At 44.6% G+C, this 19329-nt stretch overlaps 2 protein-coding genes across 2 annotated transcripts in view; one reads left to right on the top strand and one right to left on the bottom strand.

Moving 5' to 3' along the window:
• Positions 1–1309: 1309 nt before the first annotated feature.
• las1l (LAS1 like ribosome biogenesis factor) lies at positions 1310–10959 on the bottom strand. The gene is made up of 3 exons (XM_084334150.1): positions 10642–10959; positions 9730–10452; positions 1310–3391 (listed from the first exon to the last, which is right to left on the bottom strand). The coding sequence occupies exons 1-3, from the start codon at positions 10780–10782 to the stop codon at positions 2465–2467; spliced, it is 1791 nt and encodes a 596-aa protein (XP_084190276.1). The 5' UTR covers positions 10783–10959; the 3' UTR covers positions 1310–2464.
• A 122-nt stretch (positions 10960–11081) lies between these two features.
• Positions 11082–19329, top strand: part of haus7 (HAUS augmin-like complex, subunit 7) — a 31036-nt gene continuing 22788 nt past the window's right edge. Inside the window, exons 1-4 of the mRNA XM_084334152.1 lie at positions 11082–11141; positions 13949–14064; positions 14196–14266; positions 16372–16433. Coding sequence (XP_084190278.1) covers positions 11085–11141; positions 13949–14064; positions 14196–14266; positions 16372–16433 — 306 coding nt within the window. The 5' untranslated portion in view covers positions 11082–11084. The remainder of the gene's footprint in view (positions 11142–13948; positions 14065–14195; positions 14267–16371; positions 16434–19329) is intronic.

Raw genomic sequence — 19329 nt, 5'->3', positions numbered from 1 at the left:
AGAGAGGGATGGAGAGAAAGAGCGAGGGGAGAGAGAGAGGGGAGAGGGGGGGAAGCGAGAGAGGGGAGAGGGGGGGAAGCGAGGGGAGAGAAAGAGGGGGGGAAGAGAGGGGAGAGAGAGGGGGGAGGGGAGAGAGACAAATGCGGTCCAGTTATGCTATGCTCTGATACAAATTGACAGGCTTCAAATGTGAAAGTACATAATCATATTTACCCCGTTTCTATGCAACATATTTTCCTTCAAAGTAACTAGTAACTGATGAGTTCAGATAAATGTAGCACAAAGTTCCATACAATTTAAATATGCAAGTAAATACACATGCCTCAAAATACTTAAGTCGCTAAGTTAGTGACAGTTACCTGAATTTCCCCAAGAGGATCAATAAAGGAATATCTTATCTTACCGTATAAAGAAGAGGATCAATAAAGGAATACCTCTAACTGGTCCTGTTGGCCCTCACGCTGTTGCGATGATTCTGATCCACAAATGACATAAAGGCCTCTAAGGTCTCCTGCTGTAGTAGGGCACATTATTAAAAACATGTACTTTGTTCATTGTGACCATTTCATTTGGACTTTTCTTTTTTTCTGAAAGTCTGAAGTTGATCAAGTTTTTACTGTAGGTTATTCTGGCCTGACGTTACTTTGCCAAAGTGATATTTTCTGTTCATTAAGAACTCAGTTTTACAGCGTAAACATGTTGCCCGTTATTCATTCACATGAGTCCTTTATACGATAAGATATTAGTTTATTGATCCCCTTCTTTATATGGTAAGATAAGATATTTCTTTATTGATCCCCTTCTTTATACGGTAAGATATTCCTTTATTGATCCCCTTCTTTATACGTAAGATAAGCTATTCCTTTATTGATCCCCTTCTTTATACAGTAAGATAAGATATTCCTTTATTGACCCCGTTCTTTATACGGTAAGATACGATGTTCCTTTATTGATCCCCTTGGGGAAGTTCAAACTTTACACTTTGACACACCATATTCTATATATTTATGACTAAAAGATTTGCACTCCAACTAATTTTTGCATTGTAGTTTTGTATAGTGTTTGGTCTTTATTATTTTTATGTATGAAGCACAATCTCAGCAGGCTCATACAGAACCAAGCATTTCACTATAATGTACCTTATATGTGACAAATAAAACTAAACTTGAAGGACCCCTGTTAGATAACATTTTGACCCATCTGAGAAGATATTCGTTACGAATAATTGAATCCATATTTTTGTCTGAAATTTTACCCAACTCTCCAGCACCACCGCCGACTCAATTTATTTGGACACATTTTTATTTTATTGGAACATTTAAAACGTGTAGAAGTGATTACATGAGGTGACCTTGCAAACAGAATAAACAACGTGTGATGTATCCAATAAGTGTGAACAGAGAGCACTTCAATACCCAGGTATCAGTATCACAACTAAACATAATACATAAAATATTATGGATAATTATATGAAATATCACCTCCTGTATTTCCAAGTGAGATCAAAACCAATGCAACCCAACGAAGTATCTTTCTTAACTGTACTTGAGGATAAATCCATGTCGCATAAATTAACCAAGAACTTCCCCCAAATGTACTTGGACTACATTTGACTTCCTGTTGGCTGTTGTTAAAAACAGGGAATAAACGTGGGTCCAAGCTGTTCCCTAGCAACACCACAATCCCACACTGACAGACAGTCTATGGTAGTCGTGTACATCTCGGTCCATAGGTACGAAAATACACACACAGCGAGGAAGGGCCTTACATTTCATTTGATGTGGCACTTTTGGCAACTATGCACAACGTACGACGGCTTGCAGTTAGCGCTCAAAGAAGCACTTCTACTTTAACCCTTTCATTGCCACACTACAGAAGGTTATAACCTTTTACTATACGGTAGGGCTGTCCCCAACTAAGGATTTGGATGGTCGACTAGGATTGGCCAAAATTTGCCGTTAGTCGACTATTGGTTTGTTTATCATGTGTTCATTAGACGGGTGAAATCCTCTTTCAGTGCCTGTGTGCCTGTTTTCTTAGGCAGTTAGCCTCTGGTATGCGTGCCATTAGCGTTTGCCACGCTTCTAGGCCTCTTTTCTTTTGGAAAGAGTGATATAAAAATAAAAAAAAACAAGAATTAATATTATTATTATTATTTTTTATTATATTCGACTAAGAGGTTGGCCAGTCGACTACGGCTCCTTTCGACCGATTAGTCGACTAATCAATTAATAGGGGTCAGCCCTACTATACGGTAACCGTCGGTAGTGTGGTAGTAAAGGGTTAACCTTCTGTACTAGTGTGGCAGTGAAAGGGTTAACCTTCTGTGTGTATTGTCGCACTACCCTTTCACTGCCATTTTGGTAGTGTGGCAGTGAAAGGGTTAACCACACCGTGTCCAAACAAAACAGAACAAAATAATAACGTCCCGGCAGCCGGAGACCCGCGACCCGTGACTTCTTCTTCAAAAGAGCCGCAGGCCAGACTTCAGCTTGCCGACGTCCCCGTGGGTCCAGAGAGGCCCGTCGCTGGTGGCCCTGAGCGGCGCCGGGACGCCGGGCCCACCGGAGCTCTCCATCTCCACCGGCTGGTCGAACACCGTCATGGTGGAGTAGTTGTCCACCATCAGGCGCGCGGGGTGCTCCGACTGACCCGGCACTCTGCCGATCGGGTACCTCCTCCACGGCACCTTGTCGCTGCCCAGCTGCCAGGGGGAACCCTGGAGCTGCTGCTGGGCCCGCTGGTTCCGCTGCGCCGCCTGCACGTCCAGGGGCTCCACCTGGGGCTCGCGCTCCTGCTGCGTCCTCTCCGGGTCCAGCCTGGTGGAGCGGCCGGCGGCGGGGGCTCCTCCCTGGCGCCTGGACGCTGCTCCCTGGTGCTGCAGCTTCTTGTGGAGGCTCTCCAGCGTGAACAGGGGCTGCTGCTGCTGCTGCCGCCTGGGCTCGGCAGGGCTGCCCCCCTCCTCCTCCCCGCGCCTCGTGTAGATGGAGCAGAGGCGGAGCAGCTTCTGCCGCGTGTCCAGCGGCAGCGGGTGCTCCATGTCGTCCAGGATCAGCTGCAGCAGGTGGGGCGTGGCCGCGCAGGGCGCCTCCAGGCAGGCGGCCAGCAGCTGCTGCCACCTCAGCTGGATGCGGTTGACGAACACGCGGTCCTGCACGCGCGCCTGACGCTGCGCCTTGGTCTCGAAGTGGAACTGGGACTTGTTGCCGTTGCAGCCGACGAGCTCGGAGATCCAGGCGGAGAGGTAGAAGGCCCGGTGCCGCTCGTCGGGCTCCTCCTCCCCCCCGGAGGAGAGCTGCTGCAGCTCCGCGAACAGCTTGTCCAGGAGCGAGTGGATGAAGGCCGGCGAGTTGAGCATCTTCAGCAGCGGCAGCCAGAAGCGCAGGAACACCTAGAATTACAGACATTAACAGACAACAAAGGGTAGTTAGTTGAGGCCTCTCTCTGTCTAAAGGGTAGTTAGTTGGTGCCTCTCTCTGTCTAAAGGGTAGTTAGTTGGTGCCTCTCTCTGTCTAAAGGGTAGTTAGTTGGAGCCTCTCTCTGTCTAAAGGGTAGTTAGTTGGTGCCTCTCTCTCTGTCTAAAGCAGGGGTGGGCAATTATTTTTCCCGGGGGGCCGAATGAGCAACTGAAAATATGTTGGGGGGCCGGGCCAAAATTCCAAACTCAATTATGCATAATATACATTTTATTTCTATATAAAAAGCAGTAAATGGCATTGTTTTGACCCCTGGTAAGAGTGTATGTTATTATTTGGCAATTAAAAGGTGAGGTTATAGCTTTCAAAAATATAATTTATTCAAATAGAATTTATTTCCAAAATGATAAACAAAATGTGAAACATTAATAACAATGGGATTTTTGAGTTTCATATACTATTGAAACAAGGATTTTCTTAGCTTTCTAAAGACATCACATAATCTTATAGCAAAAATAAACAAGACATGTCACTGAACTGTGTAAAGAAAAGTGTCCCAGTTTTGTAGCCTTTTTTACTTTACATGCCTATATTAAACATTTTATGTTTTCAGAACTGTGCAAAAAAAAGAAAAAAAAATATCAAGTGTCCCATTTCACTTGTTATATTTCCACATTTTAGTGTTCTTCAGTTCTTTTTTTTCATTCAGTGTGAGAAATCCAGTCTCTGTTGAGCTTTAACAAGTCCATCAAAGTCAGGTTGCATGTCTGAGGTGGAGATGCGAAGCACAGCTGCCAGATGTTCATCAGTGAGAGAGGATCTGTACCTGGACTTGGTAAACGGCATGACTGAGAATGTCTGTTCACATATGTAGGTGGATCCAAAGAGAACCAACATCTTCTGAGCATGTCTCCTAAGCGTATACTGTGCGTGTGAACGTTGACATGAAAAAAAAAAGTAAAAAATAAAAATAAAAAAAAATACTAAAAAAATATATTTTTTTTATTTATTTTTTATTTTTTTTTATTATCATGTAATCTTTTGCGGGCCGGTCAGAATCATCCCGCGGGCCGGATCCGGCCCGCGGGCCGTACAATGCCCAGGTCTGGTCTAAAGGGTAGTTAGTTGGTGCCTCTCTCTGTCTAAAGGGTAGTTAGTTGAGGCCTCTCTCTGTCTAAAGGGTAGTTAGTTGAGGCCTCTCTCTGTCTAAAGGGTAGTTAGTTGGAGCCTCTCTCTGCCTAAAGGGTAGTTAGTTGAGGCCTCTCTCTGTCTAAAGGGTAGTTAGTTGATGCCTCTCTCTGTCTAAAGGGTAGTTAGTTGATGCCTCTCTCTGTCTAAAGGGTAGTTAGTTGATGCCTCTCTCTGCCTAAAGGGTAGTTAGTTGGTGCCTCTCTCTGTCTAAAGGGTAGTTAGTTGATGCCTCTCTCTGCCTAAAGGGTAGTTAGTTGATGCCTCTCTCTGTCTAAAGGGTAGTTAGTTGAGGCCTCTCTCTGTCTAAAGGGTAGTTAGTTGAGGCCTCTCTCTGTCTAAAGGGTAGTTAGTTGATGCCTCTCTCTGTCTAAAGGGTAGTTAGTTGGTGCCTCTCTCTGTCTAAAGGGTAGTTAGTTGAGGCCTCTCTCTGTCTAAAGGGTAGTTAGTTGGTGCCTCTCTCTGTCTAAAGGGTAGTTAGTTGAGGCCTCTCTCTGTCTAAAGGGTAGTTAGTTGAGGCCTCTCTCTGTCTAAAGGGTAGTTAGTTGATGCCTCTCTCTGTCTAAAGGGTAGTTAGTTGATGACTCTCTCTGCCTAAAGGGTAGTTAGTTGAGGCCTCTCTCTGTCTAAAGGGTAGTTAGTTGGTGCCTCTCTCTCTGTCTAAAGGGTAGTTAGTTGGTGCCTCTCTCTGCCTAAAGGGTAGTTAGTTGGTGCCTCTCTCTGTCTAAAGGGTAGTTAGTTGGTGCCTCTCTCTGCCTAAAGGGTAGTTAGTTGGAGCCTCTCTCTGTCTAAAGGGTAGTTAGTTGGAGCCTCTCTCTGTCTAAAGGGTAGTTAGTTGGTGCCTCTCTCTCTGTCTAAAGGGTAGTTAGTTGATGCCTCTCTCTCTGTCTAAAGGGTAGTTAGTTGGTGCCTCTCTCTGTCTAAAGGGTAGTTAGTTGGTGCCTCTCTCTGCCTAAAGGGTAGTTAGTTGGTGCCTCTCTCTGTCTAAAGGGTAGTTAGTTGGTGCCTCTCTCTGCCTAAAGGGTAGTTAGTTGGTGCCTCTCTCTGCCTAAAGGGTAGTTAGTTGGTGCCTCTCTCTGCCTAAAGGGTAGTTAGTTGGTGCCTCTCTCTGCCTAAAGGGTAGTTAGTTGGTGCCTCTCTCTGTCTAAAGGGTAGTTAGTTGGTGCCTCTCTCTGTCTAAAGGGTAGTTAGTTGGTGCCTCTCTCTCTGTCTAAAGGGTAGTTAGTTGGTGCCTCTCTCTGTCTAAAGGGTAGTTAGTCGGTGCCTCTCTCTGCCTAAAGGGTAGTTAGTTGGTGTCTCTCTCTGTCTAAAGGGTAGTTAGTTGAGGCCTCTCTCTGCCTAAAGGGTAGTTAGTTGGTGCCTCTCTCTCTGTCTAACGGGTAGTTAGTTGAGGCCTCTCTCTGTCTAAAGGGTAGTTAGTTGGTGCCTCTCTCTGCCTAAAGGGTAGTTAGTTGGTGCCTCTCTCTGTCTAAAGGGTAGTTAGTTGGTGCCTCTCTCTGTCTAAAGGGTAGTTAGTTGGTGCCTCTCTCTGTCTAAAGGGTAGTTAGTTGATGCCTCTCTCTGTCTAAAGGGTAGTTAGTTGGTGCCTCTCTCTGCCTAAAGGGTAGTTAGTTGATGCCTCTCTCTGCCTAAAGGGTAGTTAGTTGGTGCCTCTCTCTGCCTAAAGGGTAGTTAGTTGGTGCCTCTCTCTGCCTAAAGGGTAGTTAGTTGAGGCCTCTCTCTGTCTAAAGGGTAGTTAGTTGATGCCTCTCTCTGCCTAAAGGGTAGTTAGTTGGTGCCTCTCTCTGTCTAAAGGGTAGTTAGTTGAGGCCTCTCTCTGGCTAAAGGGTAGTTAGTTGGTGCCTCTCTCTGCCTAAACGGTAGTTAGTTGGTGCCTCTCTCTGTCTAAAGGGTAGTTAGTTGAGGCCTCTCTCTGTCTAAAGGGTAGTTAGTTGATGCCTCTCTCTGCCTAAAGGGTAGTTAGTTGGTGCCTCTCTCTGTCTAAAGGGTAGTTAGTTGAGGCCTCTCTCTGCCTAAAGGGTAGTTAGTTGAGGCCTCTCTCTGTCTAAAGGGTAGTTAGTTGATGCCTCTCTCTGCCTAAAGGGTAGTTAGTTGGTGCCTCTCTCTGCCTAAAGGGTAGTTAGTTGAGGCCTCTCTCTGTCTAAAGGGTAGTTAGTTGAGGCCTCTCTCTGCCTAAAGGGTAGTTAGTTGAGGCCTCTCTCTGTCTAAAGGGTAGTTAGTTGAGGCCTCTCTCTGTCTAAAGGGTAGTTAGTTGAGGCCTCTCTCTGCCTAAAGGGTAGTTAGTTGGTGCCTCTCTCCGTCTAAAGGGTAGTTAGTTGGTGCCTCTCTCTCTGTCTAAAGGGTAGTTAGTTGGTGCCTCTCTCTGCCTAAAGGGTAGTTAGTTGGTGCCTCTCTCTGTCTAAAGGGTAGTTAGTTGATGCCTCTCTCTGCCTAAAGGGTAGTTAGTCGATGCCTCTCTCTGTCTAAAGGGTAGTTAGTTGATGCCTCTCTCTGTCTAAAGGGTAGTTAGTTGGTGCCTCTCTCTGTCTAAAGGGTAGTTAGTTGAGGCCTCTCTCTGCCTAAAGGGTAGTTAGTTGATGCCTCTCTCTGTCTAAAGGGTAGTTAGTTGATGCCTCTCTCTGTCTAAAGGGTAGTTAGTTGGTGCCTCTCTCTGTCTAAAGGGTAGTTAGTTGGTGCCTCTCTCTCTGCCTAAAGGGTAGTTAGTTGATGCCTCTCTCTGTCTAAAGGGTAGTTAGTTGAGGCCTCTCTCTGCCTAAAGGGTAGTTAGTTGGTGTCTCTCTCTGCCTAAAGGGTAGTTAGTTGGTGCCTCTCTCTGTCTAAAGGGTAGTTAGTTGGTGCCTCTCTCTGCCTAAAGGGTAGTTAGTTGGTGCCTCTCTCTGCCTAAAGGGTAGTTAGTTGGTGCCTCTCTCTGCCTAAAGGGTAGTTAGTTGAGGCCTCTCTCTGTCTAAAGGGTAGTTAGTTGAGGCCTCTCTCTGTCTAAAGGGTAGTTAGTTGGTGCCTCTCTCTGCCTAAAGGGTAGTTAGTTGGTGCCTCTCTCTCTGTCTAAAGGGTAGTTAGTTGATGCCTCTCTCTCTGTCTAAAGGGTAGTTAGTTGGAGCCTCTCTCTGTCTAAAGGGTAGTTAGTTGAGGCCTCTCTCTGTCTAAAGGGTAGTTAGTTGATGCCTCTCTCTGCCTAAAGGGTAGTTAGTTGATGCCTCTCTCTCTGTCTAAAGGGTAGTTAGTTGATGCCTCTCTCTGCCTAAAGGGTAGTTAGTTGAGGCCTCTCTCTGCCTAAAGGGTAGTTAGTTGATGCCTCTCTCTCTGTCTAAAGGGTAGTTAGTTGATGCCTCTCTCTGCCTAAAGGGTAGTTAGTTGATGCCTCTCTCTCTGTCTAAAGGGTAGTTAGTTGATGCCTCTCTCTGCCTAAAGGGTAGTTAGTTGAGGCCTCTCTCTGCCTAAAGGGTAGTTAGTTGAGGCCTCTCTCTGACTAAAGGGTAGTTAGTTGGTGCCTCTCTCTGTCTAAAGGGTAGTTAGTTGGTGCCTCTCTCTGCCTAAAGGGTAGTTAGTTGGTGCCTCTCTCTGCCTAAAGGGTAGTTAGTTGGTGCCTCTCTCTCTGTCTAAAGGGTAGTTAGTTGAGGCCTCTCTCTGCCTAAAGGGTAGTTAGTTGAGGCCTCTCTCTGACTAAAGGGTAGTTAGTTGGTGCCTCTCTCTGTCTAAAGGGTAGTTAGTTGGTGCCTCTCTCTGCCTAAAGGGTAGTTAGTTGGTGCCTCTCTCTGCCTAAAGGGTAGTTAGTTGGTGCCTCTCTCTGCCTAAAGGGTAGTTAGTTGGTGCCTCTCTCTCTGTCTAAAGGGTAGTTAGTTGATGCCTCTCTCTGTCTAAAGGGTAGTTAGTTGAGGCCTCTCTCTGCCTAAAGGGTAGTTAGTTGGTGCCTCTCTCTCTGTCTAAAGGGTAGTTAGTCGAGGCCTCTCTCTGCCTAAAGGGTAGTTAGTTGATGCCTCTCTCTGCCTAAAGGGTAGTTAGTTGATGCCTCTCTCTGTCTAAAGGGTAGTTAGTTGAGGCCTCTCTCTGCCTAAAGGGTAGTTAGTTGGTGCCTCTCTCTCTGTCTAAAGGGTAGTTAGTTGGTGTCTCTCTCTGTCTAAAGGGTAGTTAGTTGATGCCTCTCTCTGTCTAAAGGGTAGTTAGTTGAGGCCTCTCTCTGTCTAAAGGGTAGTTAGTTGGTGCCTCTCTCTGTCTAAAGGGTAGTTAGTTGGTGCCTCTCTGTCTAAAGGGTAGTTAGTTGAGGCCTCTCTCTGCCTAAAGGGTAGTTAGTTGGTGCCTCTCTCTCTGCCTAAAGGGTAGTTAGTTGGTGCCTCTCTCTGCCTAAAGGGTAGTTAGTTGGTGCCTCTCTCTGTCTAAAGGGTAGTTAGTTGATGCCTCTCTCTGTCTAAAGGGTAGTTAGTTGATGCCTCTCTCTGTCTAAAGGGTAGTTAGTTGGTGCTTCTCTCTGTCTAAAGGGTAGTTAGTTGGTGCCTCTCTCTCTGTCTAAAGGGTAGTTAGTTGATGCCTCTCTCTGTCTAAAGGGTAGTTAGTTGGAGCCTCTCTCTGTCTAAAGGGTAGTTAGTTGATGCCTCTCTCTCTGTCTAAAGGGTAGTTAGTTGGTGCCTCTCTCTGTCTAAAGGGTAGTTAGTTGATGCCTCTCTCTGCCTAAAGGGTAGTTAGTTGATGCCTCTCTCTGCCTAAAGGGTAGTTAGTTGGTGCCTCTCTCTGCCTAAAGGGTAGTTAGTTGATGCCTCTCTCTGTCTAAAGGGTAGTTATTTGAAGCCTCTCTCTGCCTAAAGGGTAGTTAGTTGATGCCTCTCTCTGCCTAAAGGGTAGTTAGTTGATGCCTCTCTCTGCCTAATGGGTAGTTAGTTGGTGCCTCTCTCTGTCTAAAGGGTAGTTAGTTGATGCCTCTCTCTGCCTAAAGGGTAGTTAGTTGATGCCTCTCTCTGCCTAAAGGGTAGTTAGTTGGTGCCTCTCTCTGCCTAAAGGGTAGTTAGTTTATCTGCCTAAAGGGTAGTTAGTTGGTGCCTCTCTCTGCCTAAAGGGTAGTTAGTTTATCTGCCTAAAGGTTAGGGTAGTTAGTTGGTGCCTCTCTCTGCCTAAAGGGATCCATAAATTAACAAACCTGAGGGAGCCGTGGGGTGCTGGACGAGGCCTCCTCCTGCAGGGGGCAGTGCAGCGACTCCAGCTGCTCCGCGGTGGGGATCAGGAACCCGTCTCCGTTCATCACGTCGACCAGAGCTTCAACGGACTCCAGCTGGATCTGAGCCAGAACCCAGCTCAGCTCCGCGGAGGGCGGCGGCCACGAGCCCTTCTGTCTCTCCTCTGGGAATCTGTCCAACGTTAGGAACTGTTCTTTCTCATAAGAGATCAGCAGCTCCCGTGCCTTCTTGTATGCTTCGATGTTTTTTTGTCTGGCCATCAGCTCCTCCTCCTGGCGCTTCACCTCATCCTCTTCATCCTCCTCCCCGTCCGACTGCGAGGCCCAGTTGTCACCCAGCCGCCCGCTGGCCAGCTGCCGGGACCAGTACTCCCGCTGCAGCCACTCCAGCACCACCTTGGAGCCCTTTCGACACCAGGTCAAGGTGGGGCGCTTCCTGTGCGTGAAGTCGTGCCTGAGGTCTATGATCCACTCCGGGATGTTCAACTTGCCGGCCAGCATCCTCAGTGGACGAGCACACTTCCCCTGGTGCCGCTCTGTGATCAGGTTGACGAACCGCACCAGGGCCATCCCGTACAGCAGGCTGAGGTCGTCCGCGTCCAGCTGGCCCGACCGGTCCAGCACCTGACACCTCACCAGGTCCGCCGTAACCTCCACCGCCACCGGGGTGCTGCTGCCATACCTGCCCTGATTGATTGAATGAAAACTTTATTTAACAGATTTGCAGAATGGGTACAATATACAGTACGGCTCAATACACACAATTGTTAAGGGGATGCGGACCAGAGAAAGACTTTCGTCTTGTTTACATCAGGGTCCCCCATTTTCAATTCATCATAACATATATGACATACAGATATACAGATAAGACAGTACCTTCCACGCAGAGATCCTGTGCACTGCGAACTTCTGCAACACGGGGTCCTTGGAATACAGGTATTCAAGCACCTGGTCCCACTCAGCTTTGTTGACCCACGCTACCACATGGCGGCTGTCCTCGGAGTTTTTCTTTTTCATTTTTTTTATCAGCGAAATACGCTTAATTAATACGCGAGACTTTACCTGCGCATACAGAAAGCCGTCCTCGCTTGTATATCAATAAACAACGTTGTCTGTTGTTTGCCAGTCTCCCAAGTCTACAGTATAGAGTTACAGACTGAACTTGGAGATATTGTTGTCGAGCTAAAGAGACGACTGAACACAACAGGAAATGACGTTTAACGCCGTCTCTGTCTGTCGAGGAGAGATGACGTCAGGCTACGAAACACAGTCGCCAGTGGCCTGACGTCACTTCCCCCTCGACAGACCGAGGTGTGAAGATGGCGGGTGCTTTGAAAGAACAACAGCTCGCCGAAAGATTATATGCCAATCTACAGGTAGAGACACAAACCCACAAGAAACGTCTTAAGAAATACATTTCAATATGTAGCTTACTGGTTGAGTTAGCTTCGCTTGCTAGAATCATGCTAGCTGGCATTACGTTACCTAACATTGAAGCGTATGTTAGCAAATTTAGCTGGCCTTCTTCAAGTATATCTAACCAGGATGATGTACTATTGATTGAATTGAAAACTTTATTTAACAGATTGCAGAATGGGTACAAATACAGTACAGCTCAATACACACAATTGTTAAGGGGATGCAGACCAGAGAAAGACTTTAGTCTTGTTTACATTAGGGATGGGAATCACCAGTTTCATCATGATACGATACGATATCGATTCTTTGGACAACGATACGATATTTGCCGATATCACCAAAGTCTCTCACGATACAATACGATTCGATTAGATTCAGGTGCCTGCAATCGATATGAGATGATATCATATGCCCATTTAACACAATCAGTAACATTTAGATCAACTAAAAAACGTTAACGAAAATATCATTTGACATTTGTATTTTTGAGCTCTTCCAGACATTTAAAGGAAAATCAATCTATTGTTTTTAATACAAATAGACCTCCTGTTCACTGTAAAGTGCCACGTTTTGATATATTGAGCTTTAAACTTTAAGCTCCATTTTTTGGAACTCAAAACTCACAACCTAAAACCCCTCCCTACCTCCCTCTCCCAAACCGTTCCTACAACAATTTGTTGATGTTGCATGATCATGTATAGGCCTACATTTATTATGTATTATATTGTTTATGTTTAAATAACATTTAAACATCAAACTCCTCTGACCTCATCTGGTCTTTCCAAAGACGCGCGCACACACACACACACAGAAAGGGAGAATGCTATGCTGTAACGTCTACACACACGGAGCTACTGCTGTTGTTCTTGGGCGGATATGAGACTCACCACAGGATTTTCAAAATAAGAGTATCGATATGAATCGATCTTATTACATTGCATCGATCCGATTCGATCGTTGATAATTACATCGATGTATCGATCTGGATCTATGTATCGTCCCACCCCTAGTTTACATCAGGGTCCCCCCATTTTCAATTCACAATGAATAGCAATTGGTTTTGATAGCCTATCAGTGAGCTGGATGCAATCCTACCTAGAGGGGAGAGAACAGATGGTAGAGGTAAACGGTACTCTACCCCCCCCCCTCACAGTGAGCTGTGGTGTTCCACAAGGAAGCATACTAGGACCGCTACTCTTCCTAATTTATGCAAATGACATGTCGTCAGCCTGTGACTGCAATTTGTTCCTGTTTGCGGACGACTCAGCCCTGCTGGTCTCTGACAAGAACAAATTGCAGGTTGAAAAAACCCTCAGCACGGAACTAGGCAAAATCTGCATATGGCTCGCTGATAACAAACTATCATTACACATGGGCAAAACAGAGTCCATTCTCTTCGGTTCAAATAACAAACTCAGCAAGACCGACGGATTCTCAGTTACAGTGGGTGACAATATTGTCACAAGTAAAGACGAAATTACCTACCTGGGTTCCATCCTAGAGGCAAATCTTTCCTGTGACAAAATGGCATCCAATGTAATAAAAAAAGTCAACCAACGAACTAGATTCTTGTACCGGATCTCCTCTCTGGTAAACAAGAATACCCTGAAGACTCTGGCAGGAGCACTCATTCAAGGGTACTACGACTATGCTTGCACCTCATGGTACCAAAGCACCTCAAAGGCGCTTAAAACAAAATTACAAACATCACAAAACAAACTGGTCAGACTACTACTTGACCTGAACCCCAGAACCCACCTCACCCCTGCCCACTTTGCCAACCTAGGATGGCTTAGAGTAGACGACAGAGTACAGCAACTTGCAATGGGCCTGGTCTACAAGATACACTATACGACCGGGGTGCCCATGTACATGTCAAAATACTTCCCAAAGGTCAGTGAATACCACAACCACTACACCAGAGGAAGCTCAACAAATCATGTGAAACCCAGATTCGGCTCAAACAAGGGACTAAACACGTTTAGCAATTATGCCACAACAATGTGGAACGCCCTACCCAAAGCTGTAAAGGAATGTGAATCCCTGCCCAGTGCCCACATTCAAAACCGCTCTTAAAGAGCACCTACGGGAGGCTGCAATTCGAAACTGGCCACCGTAAATGCCCAAAACCCCCACCACCTCCTAATAGACAGTCTTGTCCCCACCGCATGTATATATTCCCTCCCCGCCGTATGTATATTTCCCTCCCACCCACCCACCCCCTCCTAATGTACAGTCCCCTCCCCATCATATGTATATACTCTGTCAGGATCTAGGGGTAACAGTACTGTATATTTGAATACCGCCTATGTCACAAATGTATCAGTACTAAATACCTATATGTCCCTATGCCATAAATGTCATGTATATTGTGTATGTCATAAATGTCTATATGAATTGAAAATGGGGGACCCTGATGGAAACAAGACAAACGTCTTTCTCAGGTCTGCATCCCCTTAACAATTGTATGTATTGAGCCGTACTGTATTGTACCCATTCTGCAATCTGTTAAATAAAGTTTTCATTCATTCATTCATGACATGTATGACACACACAATATACAGATATAAAAATCTAATCTAATCATCTTATCTAAACGAATCATGACATTTGTGACATACAAGATATGCAAATATACAGTACTGCATTAGGAGGGGTTGGGGTTAATGTAGCTATGGCTACATACATGAACTATTTTATATAATAGCTGTTATTATTTAGTTCCGTGACAGTAATCCGTGGTGTATCTGTGTTTGTGGTGCAGGTGGTCTCTTGCCCCTTGTTGGAGGGGCTGTACCTCCAGGACGCTGACAGTAAGCAACAGTTGTTGTGTACCGCGTCTCAGCACCGCACGGACATCCTGGCCTGGGTCTGCTGCAGGTGTGTCTCCATTAAACAGCCTTCTTCTGAAGCTCTAGGCTCTTACATGACACCTTTTAATTTAAATGGCTATTCTCCCTCGGTGCCCCTCGTCCTATCTCATTTATCACCCTCTCTCTCTCTCTTTACAGCATCAATCCAGATATCAGTTCGAAACTGTCTTCAAAATCAAAATCCCCTGACGCTGACAGTCTGACTAAAGGTTTGACTGATTGATTGAAAACTTTATTAACAGATTGCAGAATGGGTACAATACAGTACGGCTCAATACAAACAATTGTTAAGGAGATGCAGCAGACCAGAGAAAGACTTTGGTCTTGTTTACATCGGGGTCCCCCATTTTCAATTCATAATGACATTTATGACATACAGATATACAGTACTGTTTCATCCACACATTTATGACATGCAAGACATACAAATATACAGTACTGTTTAACACTTTGCCGCCCAACCACGAGTTAACCCGGGTTTCGGTGCCATGCGTTGAGGACCGAGTTAACTCGTGGCAAGTTGTTATTGTTTTATTCCATATTAATAAACGGATCAAGATCCCCGATCGACTCTGCAGATTTACCCGCCTCCTTGAAATCGGCGACATGCAATACCGGCCAGATCCTCTTAGGGGCGCCATCGCTCCACTGCAGTATCATTGTGGGCGAGTGGATAATTTTTTTTACAGTCTATGGGCGTTTCATTTTAGCCTGATCCCAAGCGAACAGCATGCGCCGTTGATCACGGTTCGAAGCGCAGATTTCAGCCTGGAATAATGGGATTTATGATCAGCCAATGGACATATCGATCTACCAGATGCCAATGAATAATGGGGAAATGCTGCCGGCAATCACATGGGCTGACGGTAGGACCCTCTTCACCCAAATTACAGCCGGATCAGACATTGTTGTAAAATGCAAGCAATCGATCAGTGAATGTGGCTACTTGCACGGACACACTGACTATTGCTAATCAATAATACTAATCGGCGTCCCCCGCCGCCCCCATTTCATCCATAGATGCTCTGTAATAGTCCGGATGATAAGCCGTTTGTTTTATTTCATTTGAATATATACAACAGAAATGCCGTTCGATATAACGTGAGTAGCCTTTAGCCTTATATCTAGCTTTCCAGAAAAAATATGAGACGAAAACTGCGATAAATCTTATATTCACGACGCTATAAAATGACAACCAACCGATGGATTTTTATTTTCTTTAAGCCATTATGAAGGCACGGTTTATGCACTCAAGTGACAATGAGAATGGACAGATAGCAATACTATAAAGTATATATATGGCTATCCAAAAGTACATCGGTTTGTTTACAAAGCGTTGTCCTCCAGCCACATATTAGATGGCGAGGGCCGGTCGTCAATGTGTTAAGAGAAAGAGATCATAAAAGAAATATATACATTCAAAGGGTAAGAAACTGTACATTGGGGGGGGGGGTTAGACATTTACCGGGGCCAGTTTCTAATTGCAGCCACCCGTAGGTGCTCTTTGAGAGCGGTTTTGAAGGTGGGTAGGGATTCACATTATTTTTTACGGCTGTGGGTAGGACGTTCCACTTTTTTTATTTATTTTTTTAATCTAATTTTTCTCCCATCCCAATTTCGTATTATCAAATTCTCCCCTCCCCTGTCTCGAACGTTGTTAGACCATGCCTCCCACTGGTCGGCTGCAATGTGGACCAAGCCTTGCATCACATGTCCCCTCCGGTACACGAGGAGGCAGCTGTCGCATCTTTTCACCTGCACAGCGCGATCTCTCAGCGAGGAGTAACGTGTGGGAGGCTACAGGTGCACCAACCGACCTGTAGGAGTCGTTGTCCACAACGTCCGATCTCCACCCACCGGCTTTCCCACCCCCTAATACTGCCAATTGTATTAGTATGAACGACCAGCCAAGCCGGAAGCAACGCCGAGAGCTGGGCTCGAACCCAGCATCTCCTGTGTTAGTGGCGAGTGCCTTGCCCACTGCGCCACTTAGCCGGCCGGCGTTCCACATTGTTGTGGCATAATTGCGAAACGTGTTTAGTCCCTTGTTTGTGCCGAATCTGGGTTGAACATGATTTGTGGAACTCCCTCTGGTGTTGTGGGCCTGGTACTCACTGACCTTTGGGAAGTATTTTGACATGTACATGGGTATCTTAGTGGTGTAGGGCATTACATGAATGTAACTGGACTCATTGTTTATTCCTTATTGTTGATGTCATACTTGCATACCATTGACGGATTTACCTTAGTGCAGAATGTTCTGAATCTGTGATGATTGTCGGTTGTTAAATATGTTTCTCTCTCATACACTCAGAGATGGCTGCGTTTGGAAATGAGTTGATGCTGTGCAAAGCAAATGACTTGGACCTGATCAGGGTAAGAAACCAGATGTAGTAGACGTATTGACCTTAGACATTTGATGTGTATCATGCCAGTTAACACTTTGAGCGCCACGCCTGGTTTTCCATTTTACCGCTTGAATGCCACCATCGGCGCCAATGTTAACGTTAATATCGCCTAATCTATGTTTTAAATTATGGCTATGTGTCTAATCTGCCCATTGCATTATCAAATACTATTTTCCAGTCAGTGCTGTGAAGGCAGATTGTTTTTTTATCGCATAGTTTCCGTTTCAGAGCAGTTAGAAAAGCCCCCATTTTGATATAAAAAACAGCTCATTCTGGAGCATTCTATGAAAATCGTCTTTTAGTGGAATATTCCACAACGTTGATATTCATCTGCCTTTTTATGAATCGTTTTCAAATAAACGCTAGATGATCAATATTATACGTGCACGCAAGCACATTACGGCCGCGCACTGATAATCGCTCCGTTGATTTCCTCACGGAGTTTTACAGTGAAACCGAAAGAAGACATTTCACAAAACAACTTATAACTTCATCAAACTTACTCTGATTATCCTACCACTGATAACATAGAGTCCTTACCTGACATCAGATGGTATCCAACTGGTATATTCCAATTCCTGATCACCATTCGAAAAAATCGATACGTGTATGGATCCAACGCGATACAGTAGAACTCCATGATCCGCGGGGCTCTGAGGCTCCAGAATGAACTCTGGTAACCCCGGCTGGATCAGTGAACTGGAAAATGTGGAGTACCGGATTTTTTTCCCCATTCATTTTCATTGAGTCCATTCCAAAATCACTTATGTCATCTGGGAGACGACAGGGGGCGCTTTTTTCCACAGTGATCGCCGGCGCCCCTCGGCTATACTCGGGTAGGCTCGGGTGATGCAATAATTTTTCAGATCGCAAAAAAAATAAATAAAAAAAAAATCCGAGAAATCTCGTGAGTGGCATGCAACCACCTATAAAAAAACCAGAGAAATCTCGTGAGTGGCACTCAAAGTGTTAAGGTACCTTGTGTTTACCGTTACCTTTATTACTCTTACGCATAGTATATATTCAGATTCACATTTTGTATTGCCTATATTTATTGTATGGTATAATATAACCAATAGGGCATACAGACCCTCATCTGCACCTTTGTTTACGCTGTTTATTTTTCTCATATCTTTATATTCTGATAAAATTTTATTGCCTATATTTATGTCTTTCTACTATTACCCTGCCCATACCTGTACCCCCCCCCCCCCCCCCCCCATGCTGCTATGACGCCCACATTTCCCCAAGGGGATCAATAAAGGAATATCTTAAGTTATGATCCAGATGTAGATGAAGAATGGATAAAAGTCATGATGGGCAGCAGCGTTTCATGTTTATGTTGTGAAACCGGGGTAATACTCTTTATGCTGTTTGTCAGATCATAATACTCTTTATGCTGTTTGTCAGATCATAATACTCTTCATGCTGTTTGTCAGATCATAATACTCTTCATGCTGTTTGTCAGATCATAATACTCTTCATGCTGTTTGTCAGATCATAATACTCTTTATGCTGTTTGTCAGATCATAATACTCTTCATGCTGTTTGTCAGATCATAATACTCTTCATGCTGTTTGTCAGATCATAATACTCTTCATGCTGCTTGTCAGATCATAATACTCTTCATGCTGCTTGTCAGATCATAATACTCTTCTTCATGCTGTTTGTCAGATCATAATACTCTTTATGCTGCTTGTCAGATCATAATACTCTTCTTCATGCTGTTTGTCAGATCATGATACTCTTTATGCTGCTTGTCAGATCATAATACTCTTCATGCTGCTTGTCAGATCATAATACTCTTTATGCTGCTTGTCAGATCATAATACTCTTCTTCATGCTGTTTGTCAGATCATAATACTCTTCTTCATGCTGTTTGTCAGATCATGATACTCTTTATGCTGCTTGTCAGATCATAATACTCTTCATGCTGTTTGTCAGATCATAATACTCTTCATGCTGCTTGTCAGATCATAATACTCTTTATGCTGCTTGTCAGATCATAATACTCTTCATGCTGTTTGTCAGATCATAATACTCTTTATGCTGCTTGTCAGATCATAATACTCTTCTTCATGCTGTTTGTCAGATCATAATACTCTTCATGCTGCTTGTCAGATCATAATACTCTTCTTCATGCTGTTTGTCAGATCATAATACTCTTTATGCTGTTTGTCAGATCATGATACTCTTTATGCTGCTTGTCAGATCATAATACTCTTTATGCTGCTTGTCAGATCATAATACTCTTCATGCTGTTTGTCAGATCATAATACTCTTCATGCTGCTTGTCAGATCATAATACTCTTTATGCTGCTTGTCAGATCATAATACTCTTCATGCTGTTTGTCAGATCATGATACTCTTCATGCCGTTTGTCAGATCATAATACTCTTCATGCTGTTTGTCAGATCATAATACTCTTCATGCTGTTTGTCAGATCATAATACTCTTCATGCTGCTTGTCAGATCATAATACTCTTTATGCTGCTTGTCAGATCATAATACTCTTCATGCTGTTTGTCAGATCATAATACTCTTCATGCTGCTTGTCAGATCATAATACTCTTCATGCTGCTTGTCAGATCATAATACTCTTCTTCATGCTGCTTGTCAGATCATAATACTCTTCATGCTGCTTGTCAGATCATGATACTCTTTATGCTGCTCGTCAGATCATAATACTCTTTATGCTGCTTGTCAGATCATAATACTCTTCATGCTGCTTGTCAGATCATAATACTCTTTATGCTGCTTGTCAGATCATGATACTCTTTATGCTGTTTGTCAGATCATAATACTCTTTATGCTGTTTGTCAGATCATAATACTCTTCATGCTGTTTGTCAGATCATAATACTC

Source organism: Notolepis coatsorum (genome assembly GCF_963971535.1).
Source record: "Notolepis coatsorum genome assembly, chromosome: 17".
Lineage (NCBI taxonomy): Eukaryota > Metazoa > Chordata > Actinopteri > Aulopiformes > Paralepididae > Notolepis > Notolepis coatsorum.
Note: the sequence above shows the minus strand (reverse complement) of the source record. Positions and strands in the feature narration are given on the sequence as shown.